The following is an 18,483-nucleotide window of genomic DNA, read 5'->3' as shown; positions in this document are numbered from 1 at the left end:
AGTTTTCATTAGATATTTGAACACAGTTCAAACCCTGAGTATACCCATTTGCATACCTCCCAACATTTGATCCCGGAATTGGGACCTGAGGTGTGATCCCATCACAATAGGGGGCATTACGATGTCACAAAGGGGGTTTGGCCACACCCCTGGGGATGTGCCAAGTGCTCAAAAGTAATAGGCTGCCCCTTAGCCACCTCCCCTTCCCTCCAACAGCTCACGCAATGCCATGTGCACTGATAGCAGGTGCTGACCTTTAAACTATCCCACCTGCGGGACAAACATTCCCATGAGCAGGATACGGAACAGACCACAATAATTGAAACAGCCCAGCTGAAATCAGGAGTGACGGGAGGTATTATTATTATTATTATTATTAATATTTATTTATAAGGCGCCACAAGGCATCCGCAGCGCCGTACAGAGACAAACAAAATCACAATACAATGGGAGACAGCACAGTACAGTAAACACAGCAACTCAGTACGCTCAATGCACAGCTAGAGAGGGCGGGGAAGGGGGAGGGAGGATCCGCAAACGACGGGGCCCAAGAAGGAGGGCGCGGAAGACAGGGAGACCCCCAGGGGGGAGGAGGGAGCGAGAGTGGACGTGGGGTGGAGGACCCTCGAGGAGGAGGGCTAAGTAGCTGGAGAGCAGAGTTAGAAGTGGTGGAAACAGGAGGAGAGATGGCCCTGCTCAGAGGAGCGTACAATCTAAGGGGTATGCATTTGTGATATCATTGCACCTGCATTTAAGTGTCAGGATGCATGCAGAATAGTGGCTTTGTAGCCACACATATATGTTAAGTAAACAATAGGCAAATTGGAGTAAGCCTGAGATATATTTTAGGGATGCCCTGAATCCATAGTTTTGCACTTGGCAGATACAGAGCTACGTTGAAGGTTATGGCGTGATGGACTCAAAAGATCTATAAATATTTTCAATGTAAATACATTAAATACAGTAAAAGTCCTCTGTGAGCAGAAGGTAATCACATGCCCCCTGTCAAATACTGAAGATTCTGCTGCATATTAAAATTAAGCTAGAGGTGCCTAACTAACAAGATATTATCTTTATTTTTAGCTCAAGTAAGCAACAAATCTGTGTCCTAGTCACTAAAGGCATACAGAAATCAGGATTTAACATTTGTATACCAGTCTAACAACCAACTGGTTGGAGAAATTTTTACAATCATAAAACCGGAAGAAGAGCATTTTGGAAATGCTGTAAAGAACAAGTTTTGCTAGTTTTGTTGTTTTGCTCTAATTAAATCTCTACCGACTGACTCTGGCTTTGATGCACAGTTTTATTTTTATTATTTGATTGATTTGTGCGTTAAGATACAATGCTTACAATCCTGAAGCCACCAGTTAAAGTGGACCTATTACCTGCACACATTCGAGACAGCCATGTTATGGGTTGAATCAATATTCAGCCTATCAATTCATTAGGAACTTTTGACATTACTGATGTATTTTGTGTATCCCAAATATAGACAATTAGGATTTGGATTTAGCAATCTTGAGGCTGATGCTAATCATACTAGAAACCATTGGTGGGTCCACCATCATTGCAGGAGGTGCTATGCGGAGGCCCCTATTGGTCCAGAGGTGGCTCTGTAATGTCAGGTCACCTATTTAAGGCCTACAGTTGTCTCTCAGAAGAATAGAGCCGCAGCCTCTTCTGAACATGCACGGATCCAGCGTATGCACAGTCCCCCATAGGCACATGCAAAGGCCCTAATAAGTATGTGTAAGGTAACATAACTAAGCAAGAGTGTGGCCCACATTTTATGTGTAAATTCGGACTGAAAATTACGCTCAGCTCTAAATAAACACCTTAAAGTCTCTCAAATGTTCTTCCTCATTCAACTTATCATTAGGTGTAAATCCCTTGAAAATCCTGTTACTTTACTTTTTGTCTTACCCACAATACCACACTCTCAGTAAATATTCCTAATATGTAATCTACTCCCACTGCAAAAGCCAACGCCTTGAAGTTTATCAGCAGGTGATATTTTTTCTTGATAAAGTTTTACAATCACGTGTGCCAAACATTAAAAGGGTCACACCTGTCAAAAATTGATAATGATGCCTAAAAATTGGTGTGGGCTTGCTCTGAGAGTGGATTTAAGAAGCAGGTGGAGTCTGGGCTATAGGAGATAACTGGAACTCATGGAAAGTGAGAGATTTCTTTAGGTTTGGTTCTCTTACATCTAACTTTGGCTTATCCATCATCAATCATCATTACCATTGTTTATTTGTAAGGTGCCACACAACTCTAGTATCGGACAGTTGGTATAACAAATTATATAGAAACATATCGTACAGAAAAATAGAACAACCATATATGAGGCTGTGAAGAAGGAACAGACATGACACAGATGGTAGAGAGGGCCCTGGTAATAAGAGCCCACGGTCCAGAAGGAGAGGGAAATGTTGAGAGAATAAGAGCTAGTGTAACTGTAGCTGGCAGTACAGCTAGACGTAGAATCAGAAGGGGGTTAGGATAGGCTATATTGAAGAGATTTTGCGAGAGTACTTAAAAGACTGAAGGCTGGGGGTGGAGGCTGGTCAGACAGGATAGGGGGTTCCATGAGCACAGGGAAGTTGTGGAGGTGTGAGTGAGACATAAATAATGGGAGGAGACAGATCTAAGAGAGTATGAGGGAGAGTATTTTGAGATGAGGTCAGAGATGTGTGAGGGATAAGTGTTGGTGAGGGCTTTGAAGGTTAGGTTGATTCATCTGAATTGGATACTGGTGGTCACGAGGAGCCAGTGTGGGATTTGCAGAGTGATGCAACTTTGGTGGAGCATAGGATGAATTGTAATGAGGCTAGATGGTTAAAAGGAAGGCCATATAGGAGGAGATGGCAGTTGTCTAGGCGGGAGATAATGAGAGAAGGGATAAGGGTTTTGGCAATATCCAAAGTGAGAAATGGGTGTATTCTGGCAATGTTTCTAAGGAAGTAATTATATGACAATGCAAGTGTCTGTTGGGAGGAAAGCTGAGGGGGGAGTCAAAGATGACAACATGGCAGTTAGTGTGAAAGAGAATTTTATGTTATCAACATTGAGGGAGAAGGACAGCGGTCAGGGGAGAAGACGTAGATTTAGCAATCATGTGCATAGACGTCCACGCAATGGCCATGTTTTTATTTCACATCTATCTGTGAGTCAGAACTTCATATGTGCTGAGCAGGTACGGCTTGAAGAGAAGGGGCATTCTGTCATGGGAACCCTGGTCGTCTAGTTTATTGTGTGGAGGCTAAACTGTCAAAACAAATGTCAGTTTAGGTTTACTTAGTAGAAGGTGGAGAGAAAGGGATCACATGAGCATAGAGAAACAATAAGTGAAACAAACAACTAGATATGGTTTGATGTGCCTCACATTGTGCATAAATATTGGAATCTTTAACTGCTGTGCAAAAGCTCTAATGGAGACATGCTGGGCCTGCCACTGTGGGCCTGAGTCATGTTTGGACGTATGTTCATTTGCGTAACATATCTTGTGAGAAATAGCTCTGCGCGTGCTCAGAAACGGACCTTACACCAATAAATGCCAGTGCATGCTATACAATAAACAAAAAAGAACCTACAACTTTAGGCGGAACAGGGGACGGAAGGGGCAGGCGAAGTAGGCAATGTAGAGTAAGGGCGGTGAGGTGTTCCGACACATATGTCGCCGATTGGGTTTATCGTAAGTGCGCTTGGTTTCAGCCATATTATTTGCACCACCTATAGGGCAGATGTAAGTGCCGACTAATAGTGATGACTGACATGACATAGTATTTGTTTTAAAAACTACACATATGAGTGCCACTTTCTAGAACAGAACATGTGTATACAAGTAAGACAGACTATAAAAATGCATTGAATGTAAATATACATTGAAAGTATCTTGATTTATGTACTGTGTAAAAAAGTAAAAATCTTTGAAAATCCATAATTATATTAATGATTATACTGTGAATAGTCGTTCATTTATTTTATAATATGTTTTGCATGTTCTGTTGTGACTTTATATTGTGCGTATGCATGTGCGCATACTGCAGTCTGTCCTGTCTGTCTATGTTTAGGCAGAGCGTACTTGCACCCAGAGTCACACCGGAACGCATCTTGAGATCCACTTTGATTTGAATACAGTTGGAACTACACACAATTTTTGTGCTCCTTCTTTAAAACGCAACTTGCATACAAGTTGTGTCCAAACATGAATCAGTCCCTGTGACTGCAAATATAAGCTAAATCTTTAATTGACCACACTAAAAATTAGAAAAAGGTAAGTGACTCCAGTAAGTAATGTTTACTAACAAAATAACATCTGCAACCATAAACGCAGGTGATAGGGTTAACGTAAGGAGCTTTCCAATTCGGGGTTAAGTCTTTGCAGATCCCAGCCAATAGGAATCCCATGGGAGTGTTTACAGAGACAGTATATAACTCCTCCCAAGGCATGGTGGGGTCTCATGAGCTGTGACCTTTTATTCTGGTGTTCTGTCTTTATTTTAGTGTAAGTTTATTTAGGATTTAAGGTGTATTTGGGGTTTATAGCAACGAAAGTGACATATCTTCAATCTACAGTTTATGTATTTTGAGTTGCTAGCAGCACTTTAAATATAGAATACAGATTTGTAGTCATGTGTAACAAATCCATCATTTTAAATAACACATAAACTTGCATTATGTTAATGGATAACTCCACCCAAAACTGAACATTCTGTTTAAGGTGGAACATCATAAGTGAAGCCCGGTCACTTTACTAAGATCCAGCATTCAGTGTCTCTGATGGAACCCCCAACATTCTCCTGGACGCGTTCGCAGGTAGTTGGTTGCTGGTGGACAACACTCTTCCTGCCTGAATAATGTCAGCAGGTGCAAGTGTGACAAACATTCCTGGACTCTCCTCCTCAGGACCTGGACTTTTTTCACACATGCAGAGTATTGTGGGAGCATGCAGAAGTGAGGGTAGCAGTGACGGGCAGATGCTTAAAGATAGGGGACTCACTGGATGCCTTGAATGCTGAACTGAGGGTAAGTAACGTTTAGAGCTAGGGTTTCACTCAGGATGTTACACCCAAAATTCAATTTTCATTGGAATTATCCTTTACTAATAATCATAACTCAGTGGAATCACTTATATTTTACCATATAATAATGATGGTCTATGTTCACTTTCCTTTACATTTCTGCATACTTTTATTAAAGTCATTTTATCGCTTACCAATAAAACATTGTCCGCTGTGATCAATGTGGTTCCGATGCACAAAGATATTTAATAGCAAGATGCAACAAATAATTCAATAAATAAAGTACAGCCGATACATACGCAAGCGCTCTGGATCCAGCATACAGTCACTCAATCCTGAAGTCTGTGGTCAAGTAGACGTATGATGGTCTCAGTGCCTGGTTTACATACAGTTTGTGGTACATAAAATACAGTAGTGATGTCACGGCATGTTTCCATTGGTTCAGGATTCAGGACAATCCGGTGTAAAGCAGGTCATAGGTCGGTTCAAACAATGCCCTCCAAGGGTGGGGGTCAACTCTCCAACAGCTGCATATGTGTCTTCCCTCCGAAATGCTGGCTTAAACTGGTCTATTTGCATTACACACAGAATATCATTCTGATCATTATTCCTCTATCATCCATAACTTGCATACGCAAGATGCAATCTTTTTGCCAATAGTAGCAGATGTCCGATGGTGAAAAGTGGATTAGAATGACACTAAACATGATATGTTTTCTATAACCTGAACCTTAGAGATCAACAAAGTGGGTTTAACATTATTATATTAAACTACTAAATATATTACATTCTATTATATAAGACTGTGTGTGTTGGAACTTTATTAAGGTAACTATTTACATAATGAATGTGTGAGTGTAAATGTATGTGTGCGTAATTTATCCGTGCGATTGCGTCATAACACGTAGCGTACTCATTGCAATCGCACGGTAAAACAATATTAATCAATTTGATTTACTGCATCCAATTATTTGACCTCCACACTTTAATAAACAGTACTAATGTCACAATTTTTACATTGACCGTGAAAGGTAAGAAGTAAAATATATTTTCAGTATAAAATTTAAACCTTCCATTCACAATTTTATATCTTATATCATTTAATTTGCTAATGATTCATGTTTATTCAAACTGTTAAACTTGTGCTTGTAATTTCTGTGGCTCAAAGGCTGGATTGCCACTAAGCTGCACAGGATGAAGTTATAGAGAATGCTATGTAAAGTTGTCCTAAGGTGAAAAGCCCCAAAGGGTGTGTCGTGACTGGAGATGTTTGCTTTAAGCATGTGAGCAGGGTGTTCTTACCTCTTTGTGCTTTAATTAATGCCCCGTTTTGTTTTATTATTGCATTTGTTCGAATTTTGAAGTGCTCTATGGTCAGGCGCAGGCTGGCGAGATGCAGCCCGGGGGGGTGCACAGGTGGCCGCATCACATGACACGTGATGCGGCCGCTCCATCAATGACGCGGCCGCATCGCGTGTCATGTGACTCGCCCGCCTGTGCGCTGAGGCGGCCCCATCGCGTGTCATGTGATGCGGCCGCCGGTAATAATTAGGCTATAGTGCAGCTGGGGGGGAGGGGGAGCTGGGCGGTCGGCCCTAACAATGGATAAACTGAGCGGCACGTGGAACCGATGCCTCCCTGCCCCCCGGCCAGCCGCCCTTGTCTATTGTATCCTGGTGCTATATAAATAACTATTAATAATATTAATATTTGATTGTATCCTTTGTTATTGTCAATTCCTAAATGCGGCCTTGTGGGTTCTGGTAGTTATCAGGATGGTCCCTGTCACATGAACCGTAGAGGGGCTGCAGTACCCTATCCCACCAGGAGAGATCAGCATGCAGCCAGATTCTGGCGAGGGGTAATAGAAGGGGTTAAATTGAAAGTCGCTCAGTCTTTATCCACACCCAGACCCTTAGTTAACCTAATTGGTGCCTCAGTGTTGTGGGCTGTGGCCAGCTACACAGTCCACACCAGCAGGAGGGCCTTTGGGTGTGGGAGTTTGGGAAAGGACATCCCAGTAACAGTCCCCTTAAGACAACAGTCAATGCCTGTCCCCTATCTAAGACCACGCTGGCCCAACCTAGTGAGCAAGGGAACCAAACTGCATATAACAAGCAGGGGTTCATTCTGAGTGGCAGTGTTCTGCTTGGGACAGTCTGTGCATTGAAGTATAAGCTTCTGCTAGACTAAGCATCCTGTTTTCGCCATTGGAGAGCCTGCCGGAGAAGGGAGACCTTGGGCTTGACTCCTACCATGCTGGTAGAGGGGAGAGTATATAACCAAGTGGCCTGTACCAAGAGACAACAGTGTTAAGGTGACTACAGTCCTTGGGCTAGTGAGGTAAGAGACAGTGACTGTGGTAAATCTGCCTGGCATTTAATACTGTATTTTCCATCATCTGTGTCTTTGTACAATGAAATTAATGTTGCCTGAGGGACTTAAAACCCATAAAAGGTACTAGGTACCATCACATAGCAAAAAGAAACCTCTGGGTGGCCAGGAAGAGTGAAGAGGGCACAAGTAGGCCAAAACTAAACCTAGTGTCCTCACAACATGTAGCACTTTTGTATGTTTTAAGTTTTCTTTTAACAGTGTGCAAAGTGCTTCTAGAAATTCACTTCTCTGTGAAAGTGCCGGAAGGCACAAAATGTGCTCCACTAAAAGTACAGGTCGAGATCTGATTCCTGCCAACTCAGGGGGGAATTCAGTTAGGCGCGAAGTATCTCGCAGGGATTCCCAAGACACTTGGCGGCAGAGATTTTAACAGAAATCTCCGCTCATTTTTCCTCGCTTCCAATAGAGGATATTTTTAGCGTAGTAACAGTAAAAGTGTGGAGTCGCGATGTTCCTCAGAATAATTGAATTCCCCCCTCAGAGTTACTGCTAATATTTTGTCCCTTTGCAGAGTGAAATGGCTGTGTGCCCCTCTGCACAGCAAGGATGATTCTAATAGTGCACCATCTCCACCATCTTAACTCATTTTAATAATGTTGCTTTGCAAATATAAATCTTGTGTAGCACCCCCTCTGGCATTGCTATTCACAACTCCTGGTGACTATATGTGTGGCCCCAGCATTGGGACACACCAGAAATGGTTGCTTAGCAATGTGAGGCTGGTATGAGCTGATCACAACCTGTGTGGTGAGTGAGTGACAGCCACAGTCCCAGAACGGAGGGGAGGAGATCTCAAGAAACTCCACAGCAATCTGAGGAGCGGATCCACGGCCTACTGTCACCAGAGCCATAGTACCTCATGACAGAGAGAATAAATGAAATGGGACAGATATGAGAGAGAATTTATGTTAGAATGTGTCCGTATGATAGAGAGAACTCAGTTAGGGGGAATATACCGCATTACCCCAGAATATAATGGTATGATTGAGAGACAAAGTGAGTGAACCCAGAGACATGCTGCTGGGAGCAGAGAGACAGCAAACATGTGAAGTGTCACCCCTGCTGAGGAGGGATGAGCAGGGCTGGGAGAACACTAATAAGTAAGTGTCATAGCCCTGCAGAGGAGGGGTGAAGCACTGCTGAGAGAGAATGAATGTGCGCTTAGGCACCACTTTAAATGTGATTGTCCTAGCAACATATCCATGTTAACTGTTTAGGCATCATATAGAGATGGTCTAGTGCCCAAGTTTGTGAAAACTGTTACACTGCAACACCACCTTAATACACCTGTGTCCACCCTCTAGAGACATTATCCAAACACCCACATGTGTGGGGACCCTCTGGCTGCTTATGTGCAAGACACTGCAGAGAAAACAGCGCAGGTGTGGAGGTGCTTTATCTACCCATGCACCACCCAATACCTTACATAGTGACAGGGTGTTACACCTGTTTTTGCATTGATCACACGATTAGGTGCACTGGTACATTAATAGATCTAGCACCTTAATTCTACCTAACCCCTTCCATCTGTTGCTACAAACCTCTGCTACACAACCTCCTTTTGTGCTTTCATGGGGCTTCTGAGCATTTGTGGCAGCCTGATCGCACTTAGTGAAGCCCCTTTTGTGGATTCTTTATGTTTGGGCTTCACTGATCTGTGGGTGCAGGCAGTAGCAGAATTATCGCCACTACGGGTCCCACCTCCAGGCCCAGCAGTCACCATACCTCCTACCATGGCAAGCGTTCCTCCACTGCTTATCACTCTAGAGACTCTGATTCATCTCTACTGAGCATGTGCAGGACTGGGAGCTCGGTTTGCGCTTTCACCGTTTCAACAAAAAAAATAACACGTAAAAGCTTTTTCTTAAATGAAAAGCAAAAAACCATCTATCACATTTTTTATATATAAAATTATGTTTGTTTTTTTTTAAGGAAAAAATCATATTATACCTACCACCAGCCCCCCCTCCGGTCATTTTAAAAACTTACAGGCAGAAAAAATTAATTTATTGCAGTACTAAAATATTTTTTCCATTTTCTCTTTTTGCTAATGCAACAGGTATCACTGTGGTATTTTATTGATAGGCTTTCCCATGCAAGTGCTTGCAGAAGCCACCGCCATAAGAGACCAGGATTCTTACCACTGTCTGGAAACCCTTACATGAATAGGGCAAAATAAAAAGAAGCCATATCGCTGGACTCTAGTTTATTTGCAGCAATAAGGCATTTTGCCCTTTGATACATGGAGCCAGTGTCCTTAAGGTGCTGGAGGAGTTGTAGCTGCTTGTAATGTGATGTAATGTGAGTAAAAAGTCAATTGTTTACTTTGAGTTCCAGTGGAATGTCAGGATAACAATGAACTATGCATTTTACCTTTTAGTGGTCCTTTTTAAACTATTGCCTTTTGTGATTGGTTTCGGTTAACTTGATCAGATGTTGCTTTTTTGGAGCAGCAGTTCTAAGGCAGTCATGTTAACTTCATGTAATGGGTGAGATCAAAAAATGTACTTTGAAACTTCAGACAATAGTGAGATATTCATTGTATAACGTGTCTTGAGCACCAGGTTTTTATTTATGCAGTACACAATCAGCAAGATCATTAATACTACAATTTAAGGTCACTGTGCTCTTGGCAATGACTTTGCATTGTGAACCTGGCATTAGACTTTAATAAAAAAAAGACAATAAGATCAGTTAACGAAACTGGGCTCAGAATTTTGGGAAAACTACTCCTACATCTCGATCACAAACTACATAAAGCAATATTATTAAAAGCTACTATTTGAACAGAGGTCACTTTAAAAATGATTTTGTCTTTCCCAGAGAACTCTACGTATAGGTGGATAAGTAGAGAAATTGCTCTTTGGTGAAGGTTACACAGGTGTTTTAGAATGCTGGGATTTTCTGACCAGGAAGCTGTGGTATCCTAAAGGCAGAATACGCTCGACTCTCATGGGCTACCATGTAAATGTCTGGGAGTGGTTCATTTGCATACTTTAACCTCTCAAAATCCTGTTACTTTGTAAAAAAATAAAATTGTGCAGGTCTCATATTGAATTGTTTTAAATTGAGGCCTAATGTAAAATATGACAAATACTAAAATGAATATAATAGTAACAAAATATGATCTTCCATAATGTGTGCAGCTGATTTCCAATCACAACAAACACTTTTTTGAACACAGTGGTGGACCTAGCCCCGGAGGAGACCATGCCACTGCCAAGAGACTAGGAGACTAGGAGATGCTGGTCCTTCCACTTTGGTGGCTCCCATGCTGCTCTGGGGATCCTACAGAGTAGATGGGGATTGAGAAGGTCTGCGGCCACCCAATAAACCAGCAACACCCCCTAAATGCACCAGAATCACCACGTGAAACTCAAATATATTGTCCTGTGGCTCAAAATTTTGTTTTTGCACTATAAGGCACATTATTTTAGCCAATCGCAGTCATAATTCTGGCACTGGAAATGTCAGCACTTAACCTACCAACATGAACATGTTGGCAGGCTTAATGCCGACACTTCCATTGTGCTGACAAGTTGACAATGTCAATAGTGTGATTGGCGACATTCACACCAATGCCGCCGGGTCCGGCAGCTATAATCCAGACACGATACCATTGCTCTATTAATGTCGACAATGTGATTGGCAACATTGTGAATGTCGTCAATCACACTATCGACATTGTCAACCTGTTAGCACAATGGAAGTGTCAACATTTAGCCTGCTGACATTTCCAGTGTCGGAATTAGGAACCCTTCTCCCTGTAGCTAGTATGCATTTAGCAAGGACCTTCCCATTTCAAAAATAGATTTATTAATTTGCAGGCTTTTCAAGATAAATATGTCTAGACTATGTATTTTCTAATGTAAAATAACTCATAAAGAATCCATGCTTCAGGGTAAACATTTTACAACATGTATATGATTATCACAAAAAATGTTTTAGGTGTGTTTTTGTCATAGTCAAGCAGATATTTCTTGTGGTAGGCCAGTTCTGTTCACTGATGCTTAAGAAACCATCAACGCTGACTAGCGTCACTTGAATCATTGTGAAAGTGTTTGACGATGAAATGCATAAATGTTAGTGATGGCAAGAATGCAAATTATACCAATAAATAATTTGGTTTTAGGTTTGTCTGGCTAAAGTTAAAGCACTTGTGCAATTTATTTTTCAAAGCTGGGAACACCCCGATGTGCACTAGATGTAGTGGATGGGGCTAGAATAATCTGTAACCAATCACAATTTCAGAAGAAGGTCACAGTATAAAAGCTTGTCCATTTCCTGTGTGCAGTCTATATTCAAATCTGAAGGTGGTGGGCCTAGGCTGACATGTTATCAGAGTACTGGAAGGTCCTAGTGTGTGTGCGTGTGTATGTAAGTGTGTGTGTGTTAGGGAATTTAGGCTGTAAGCTCCAATGGGGTAGAGACTGATGTGAATGTTAAATATTCTCTGTACATTGCTGCAGAATTGGTGGTGCTATGTGAATAAATGATGATGATGATGATGATTATGCAGTTAAACCCACCTCTATGTGAAACTAAGTTCATACATCCAACTTGTTCTTGGTGTTCACTATGGCTACAGGTAAAAATATTTTATTGACATAAGCTGTAAGCTCTCACGAGCAGGGCCCTCTTTCCTTGTGTGCTCCTTCTACTATTGCATCACCCTCTGTACCTCTTGGCCTGCTTCCCTAGCTCTGTTTTCCCTGTTTTCTTAAGCTTCGGCCTTCTTCTCGCTGATTTCTACCATCCCTTTCACTATCTGTCCCAGATATAATCTGATTTGCTTTACCCTGTCACCTGTGTTTGTATATATGTTTGTATCATGTTGTGTCTTGGTTCTCTGTTTTCTGTATATGTAATGTATGGGGCTGCGGACCCTTTGTGACGCCTTATAAGTCAAAGATAATAATAATAAATAATAAATGTGGGTTGTGGCCACTACACTGAGATTGGACTGATGCCAGCTAATTCTAGCAGTAATTCCAGTTTATCTCACCTAAATAACATGATTTATATAAAAAAGGCTCCCATTAAGAAATGTAGTGACACATTCACATTGTAAACTTTATCTGGAGCATAAACGCTCCAACAAAGTTCCTTTTCAACAGGATCAAACCTTAATTGTATTACTTAATTTTATTACTCAATTTTTTTCAAGAAAATAATTTATTTGAAATTATGTGTCATTTTCCTGCTCAATAAAGATTTCTTTAAGAATGTATTTTCATATCAATCAGATTATTATTCATCACTTACCATTTTAGATATAGATTATTTAGTCTTTAGCAAGTATGAAAATATTTCAATTTCATCATGTGTGACAACGTACTTAAGAATCACAATGGTTCTTAATTCCCAGTTACATCACCATCTAAAAAACTGTTGTGCAGTTTCAATTACACCTTTTAGTAGGAAATTAAATCTTCCTGATGTAATATTTTAATGGTAATGAGTCTAGTAGTTGAATATAATTAAATCATCAGTGCAATCAACTTGTTAATTATTTTGTATGTGCCCCTTATACCTATTTAAAGCATGGAAATATACATTTATGAATATTATAAATTCAGCATTATATGTACTTTATTTCATGTCCAATACTTTATATTAAAAGTAAAAAAAACTAATATAATCCATAGTGGTGTTTCAAATATTCCTTTCATAAGAAGAATACACATTTTTTTTAACCCTGTCTATTTCACAGCTTAAAAAGTAGTCAAGAAAACCATATATATTCTACACTCTTAACCACATCAATTGTTTCTAAGAAGAAGAGCTTTTGTTCCATACTAGATTGATAATGCACATTTTTTATCATTAATGAATAACTACTTGAATCACACAGTTATCTTTTAGTGGTATGATGTATAATCTGCATGAAGAAAGTTTTATCTTTATTATTTAATATTATTATTATTACCACTGTTATTAGGATTAATCTTAATAACTGGACTCAAAATAGTACAATTAGACTTTGCTATTTTGTACAAGCCATTAGTCAAAAGCTCTAGGTGTTGGTGTATAATGATTATTAATTAATTATTATTTTTTACCTTTTGTTTCGTTATGGAAATATTGCTTATTAAACAAACATTTTGTTTAAGCACAACAAAAAAGAAATATAATTAGCTTATCCCACTTAGTAAATTAAAGGGATTTTCCACTTTAACAAGTTTGCTAAATCCCCTCCCTTCGCAGTACTTTTGGTGGGAGACACTCCTCTATGGACCCCCTTCATTCATTATATATAGCAGAGACCCGGCACCCACACATAGACCCCCTGCCAATCCCCTTCAACACTGCTCATGTCTATCCGTCGCAGGGGAGATCTGAAACATGACCACTAAGGCTGCCAATTGGAGTCTTAGGGCTAGATTTACTAAGCTGCTGGTTTGAAAAAGTGGGGATGTTGCCTATAGCAACCAATCAGATTCTAGCTGTCATTTATTTAGTACCTTCTACAAAATGATAGCTAGAATCTGATTGGTTGCTATAGGCAACATCCCCACTTTTTCAAACCCGCAGCTTAGTAAATCTAGCCCTTAGCATTTCCTAGTATGGAGAGACACAAGCATCGCTCAAGGTGATTGTCAGAGGTCCTGGCTATGTGATTATTGGGACACTGCTATGTAGCGTGAAGAAAGGGGGCCCCAGGATATAGACCAAAGCACTATTATTAGGCAGGTAGGGTATTTAACAAAATTCTTAAACAAGCTGGAAAACCCCTTAATCTGTATACATGCCAACTCATACCAAACTTCTACTTATACAAAAAAAATGGCAACAATACAGTTATCTTTTCCAGTCCTTTTTGCACAAAATTTATTTACAATGTTTACATAAATGTTCCATGGTGGGACTATGGAAAAATGTACGCACGGCTGCTGCCGTGCTAAGAAATAAAGTCAATGTATTAAAAATAAATCTTCTACAGTTCTTGTTTTTTGAGCTGCATGAGACAGAAAATGATGCACATATTGGTTGCTGCTGAATGGGGACACTGATGCTCCGTTGTGACAATTATGCTTCATACACATTGCCTTTTGGTTTCCATGCCTCCTCCTACCAGTCTCCTTAAGACACTGCCTGCAACAGCTGATTAATCATTGTTGATGACTGCAGTTTTTTCCCATCCTTCCCGATTTACATCTGTTCAGGCCAATTCAAATATGGTGAGTAAATGAATTAGACATGCAAATTCAAGCCCCAGGCTAGAGAGAAAGAGACAGGGAGACAGAGAGAGAAAAAAAAACTGAGAGACAAAAGCTGCAGAGAAAGTGCACATGGCTGACATCCTTGGATCGAAGAAAAAAAATCTTCTGCCTGACATACTTATTGTAATGCTCTAAAATGACCTGCAAACGAGGACGCTCTGTCATCTGCAGGGTAACTGTAAGGCTTTATTTTCTTTAAGTAAGGAGGCTTCAGGAGGAAGTGAAGAGCTATGGAAACAACACACATAGTGTGGAAAAATTTCACATTTTTTTAAAAAAATCTATAAGAAACAACATAATATGGTTAACAGTATAATATCATTTACAATATTTCACTCTTTGTTCTCTTAATGTCTTATATACGTATTTATCGTGTCCCCAAACTTGATTTCAGCATCTGCTTTCTGCTTTTTTTTATATTTTATTTATTTTTTAATTTAGGGTGCCTGTGTCGAAAACTGTCTTGGTCCTTCATGGGCACCAAGAATGGAACTTTGCTGTTGTGGCAGATACACAGTACATGAAATTTCCATTGTAGACAACACATATTCCCTTAAATTACTGAGCATGGATGTCCATTACATGCCCACTCATAGATGGATCTCCTGTATTAAGAACTGAGGGGCTAGATGCTGACATCGGCATTCCAGGGTGAGGTGGTCCCCCGTGCATCATCATTGCTGGATGGTGATGGTGTCCAGGTATGTAGGTATGCACAGACGGCCCATGACGCAGCTGAGCGTGATGTAAGGGCATCTGTGATGGAGGATAACTTGGCTGTCCCATACTCATACCCATCGGACCACTCGGAGATATGTAATTCCCTGGCATACCTTGCAGTCCTGAGAGAGAGAGGAAAAAGCTAAATATTGGCAAAATATCCTAACAGTATGTTCACCACTGTACAGAACAAGCGTAAAAACAAAACAAAAAAAATATAAACTGAATTTTCATATATATATATACATTATATATATATATATATATATATATATATATATATATATATATATATATATATCATAGATGCAGCAGCATGGCTTGTGGAACATATCGTTTTACCAACGAGGTGCATTCATTGTATTTATAGCAATTTATCTCTACACGCCTTGAAGGGAATAAACAAAAGCAGTAATTGTTTACTGGAATATTGCCATAAAATAAGAATGCATTATGTAGGGCTGATAAATGGGAAGCCGTTTTTTTTTTTACCTTCATACATGCAAGAAATCAATAACTGTTAGCAATTAATTCCTTCCTTGTGATCATGAATGTTTAAAATAAATCAGACTACAAACTCAGTCAAGCTTTCACTAAATTTGAGAACAATGAGGAAACGGAACGTAAAACAATAGCCCCCCTGCTTTCCGTGGGCCTCTGTCTTCTGCATGGTTTGCTATAGTTGATGAAAACTGACAGGTGTATTGTCTCAGAGAGCTATAAGCTCCATAATCATCAAGGGTGAAAGGCATAACGCTATTTCTAAGTAGGTTCAATTGGCTTTAGTTCTAAGTAATGTTGCAGCGTGAACACCTTGGATTCAGGTCTCAGGGCTCCAGCAATGAAAGGCTGCTTAATCTAGCCTAAAGGAAGATTTTTTTTTTCTCCTACTAACGAAAATTGCTTAGAAAATAGAGTATATCCGTTGGTCTTTAATCAAAAGTGATGATATTTTTCATAATATCCTATTAATTTAATTGGTTATGAAGCATAGCATACATCATTTAAATTTAATTGACCCAGAAATTAAGAAACAATATTTAGATTAACTAAACTGGAAATGTTCATAATGTGTGAGAGAGAGGCTGGTGCCTTCCCAGGCAGTTTTCTTAGCTTGATGTGTGATTCAAATTCTTGGTGCACACATCGGTCTCACAATTAGGAATAGATTAAGACCAACAAAACAAACCATAGCAGCTTTTTTTTTTGATGCAGAACAATAACATAAAGTCTGATTGCATCCGAACACTTCTACATTCCTTTAGACGGAATAATATTTTTACTGCAGAATAATACAAAGCAAGATTGTGGTCCAGTTTTTTTTTTTTTCTCTCCAGACATCACTGGGCCTGCTGCTGAAGATTGCATTAATGATCTCTATTTTTGTATACGGAATGAGTCAAATCCATTTGTCACACTGCAAGTGATGGCATACTTAATTTGGATATAGTCAATTAGCCCAGGCAAAGCTTCACAACCTGCTGTGCACACCTCTATTTTGTATTCTTTTACTTTCTCTTTTCCACACATAATCCTATTATACAGGATGGACAAAGAGAAGCAAAGTGGAAATTCAAAGTTTTCCTGGATGGGATCTTAAATAGCGCTAAGCATTTTTTTATAGAAGGACAGTGCTTATTTTGCTTAAATAAGTCCCTGTTTGCATTTTGGTCTCTTGCAGGTTAGTGAAGAAGTGTAACTCATGCATCAACTGTGGTTAGACAGATTTATGACACTTCAGGGACATGCTCTTTCCTCTCCTTGCACTGCTGCAGACTGCTTACATTTTGCAAATCAGTCTGTTGCCATGGAAACCCCCCCTGCCCCCCCCCCACCTTCTGCCTATTTCTTGATTTGTCATGTGGTCAGTACTGTATAAAAACAACATAAGAGTAAATGGACAATATAGGCAGCACTTTATGCATGTGATAAATGGAACAAAATCAGTGCGAAAACAAGACACCGGATTTTCATGGAAAAGGAATGAAAAAGCATGGAGCTATGGGCAGGGAGAATACAAATTACGAAAATCCACAGTGTTGATAAAAAAAAAAAAAAAGTCCTACAGCAAAGTAGACACAGCATCCCCTTTGTACTTACTTCCCCCTTGCTTTGCCATTGGTTAACTAGTTGATGGTTACATGTAGTGCCATTGCCCCTCCATGCCCATATTCATGCCCATTCCACTCATAGGTCCTAGAAGGGAGATAAAAATCCAAGAAGATGCCAGAAGATCAGAGAAATGAACAGAGAGCACCCAAAGATCCCATGTTATAAAACCATTCTCAAAGAAATCAAGATATAGGTAAAGCACCCAGAGTGTAGCCACATTATGATTGGCAGATAGGCAAAGACATAGCGAGAGACATAAAAGCTTCAATTTTACAATTACCACTTTGATCTAACACAGCACAAACTAGCAACTAAATATAAATGAACAAAACAATCTTACCTGGTGCTCTGATTCCCATATGCTGCTGACCGTCCATTACAAAACCCCCCATTGGCTGTCCGTCGGCATTGTAAGGTGTTCCTTGACTTACTAAAATGCATAATGTTACTGTTAAGATCTAATTTCAGCCGGACATAACAATCACAAACACAATATCTTGCAAACAACTTAGAATTGTTGGACGGATATTAGGTGACCTCCTGCCCCCTTCCCAACACCCATTAAGCATACTTAGTACTTTTAATACTTGGAATATTAGGGAAATAGTAACAAAAAGAAGCCCAACACCATATTTCTGACCGACATGCCATTATTCTATGTAATGCTGATATCCCTTGGTTGGATTCAAGGGTATACAACATTTCAGATTTTGTTAAGACAAAGAATACAGATTCAGAGTTCCCAAAGACACTTAAAATAAGACATAGACGTACCCATGTGTTATACTATAGGTTTTAGTTGAACACAGAACAAGCTTGCTTTAAAATAAAATGCCTTAAGGTACTTAAAAGGATAAAAAAAAAAAAAAAAAAACTACCTCATTGAGCGTCTTTGAACTTTACCGATTCCCATAAGGGATACTGACCCTGTTACCCTTTTGACAGGTAATAAAGTTTACAGCAATTCCACACCAAGCCATGCACCAGGGAGTGGTCAAAGT

The 18,483-nt window shown here is 39.9% G+C and overlaps 1 protein-coding gene across 4 annotated transcripts in view; it reads right to left on the bottom strand.

Annotated features, from left to right (window-relative positions):
• Positions 1-14,228: 14,228 nt before the first annotated feature.
• Positions 14,229-18,483, bottom strand: part of MEIS1 (Meis homeobox 1) — a 116,655-nt gene continuing 112,400 nt past the window's right edge. Inside the window, exons 11-13 of one of the 4 annotated variants that reach the window (XM_075203918.1) lie at positions 17,823-17,912; positions 17,471-17,566; positions 15,354-15,492 (exon numbers count right to left, since the gene is read on the bottom strand). In XM_075203918.1, the coding sequence (XP_075060019.1) occupies positions 17,508-17,566; positions 17,823-17,912 (149 nt within the window). In that variant the 3' untranslated portion in view covers positions 15,354-15,492; positions 17,471-17,507. Of the gene's footprint in view, positions 15,493-17,470; positions 17,567-17,822; positions 17,913-18,483 lie in introns of all 4 variants that reach the window. The other 3 variants (XM_075203919.1, XM_075203916.1, XM_075203917.1) reach the window with 3 other exon arrangements.

This window comes from Mixophyes fleayi, chromosome 3 (assembly GCF_038048845.1).
Source record: "Mixophyes fleayi isolate aMixFle1 chromosome 3, aMixFle1.hap1, whole genome shotgun sequence".
Lineage (NCBI taxonomy): Eukaryota > Metazoa > Chordata > Amphibia > Anura > Limnodynastidae > Mixophyes > Mixophyes fleayi.
Note: the sequence above shows the minus strand (reverse complement) of the source record. Positions and strands in the feature narration are given on the sequence as shown.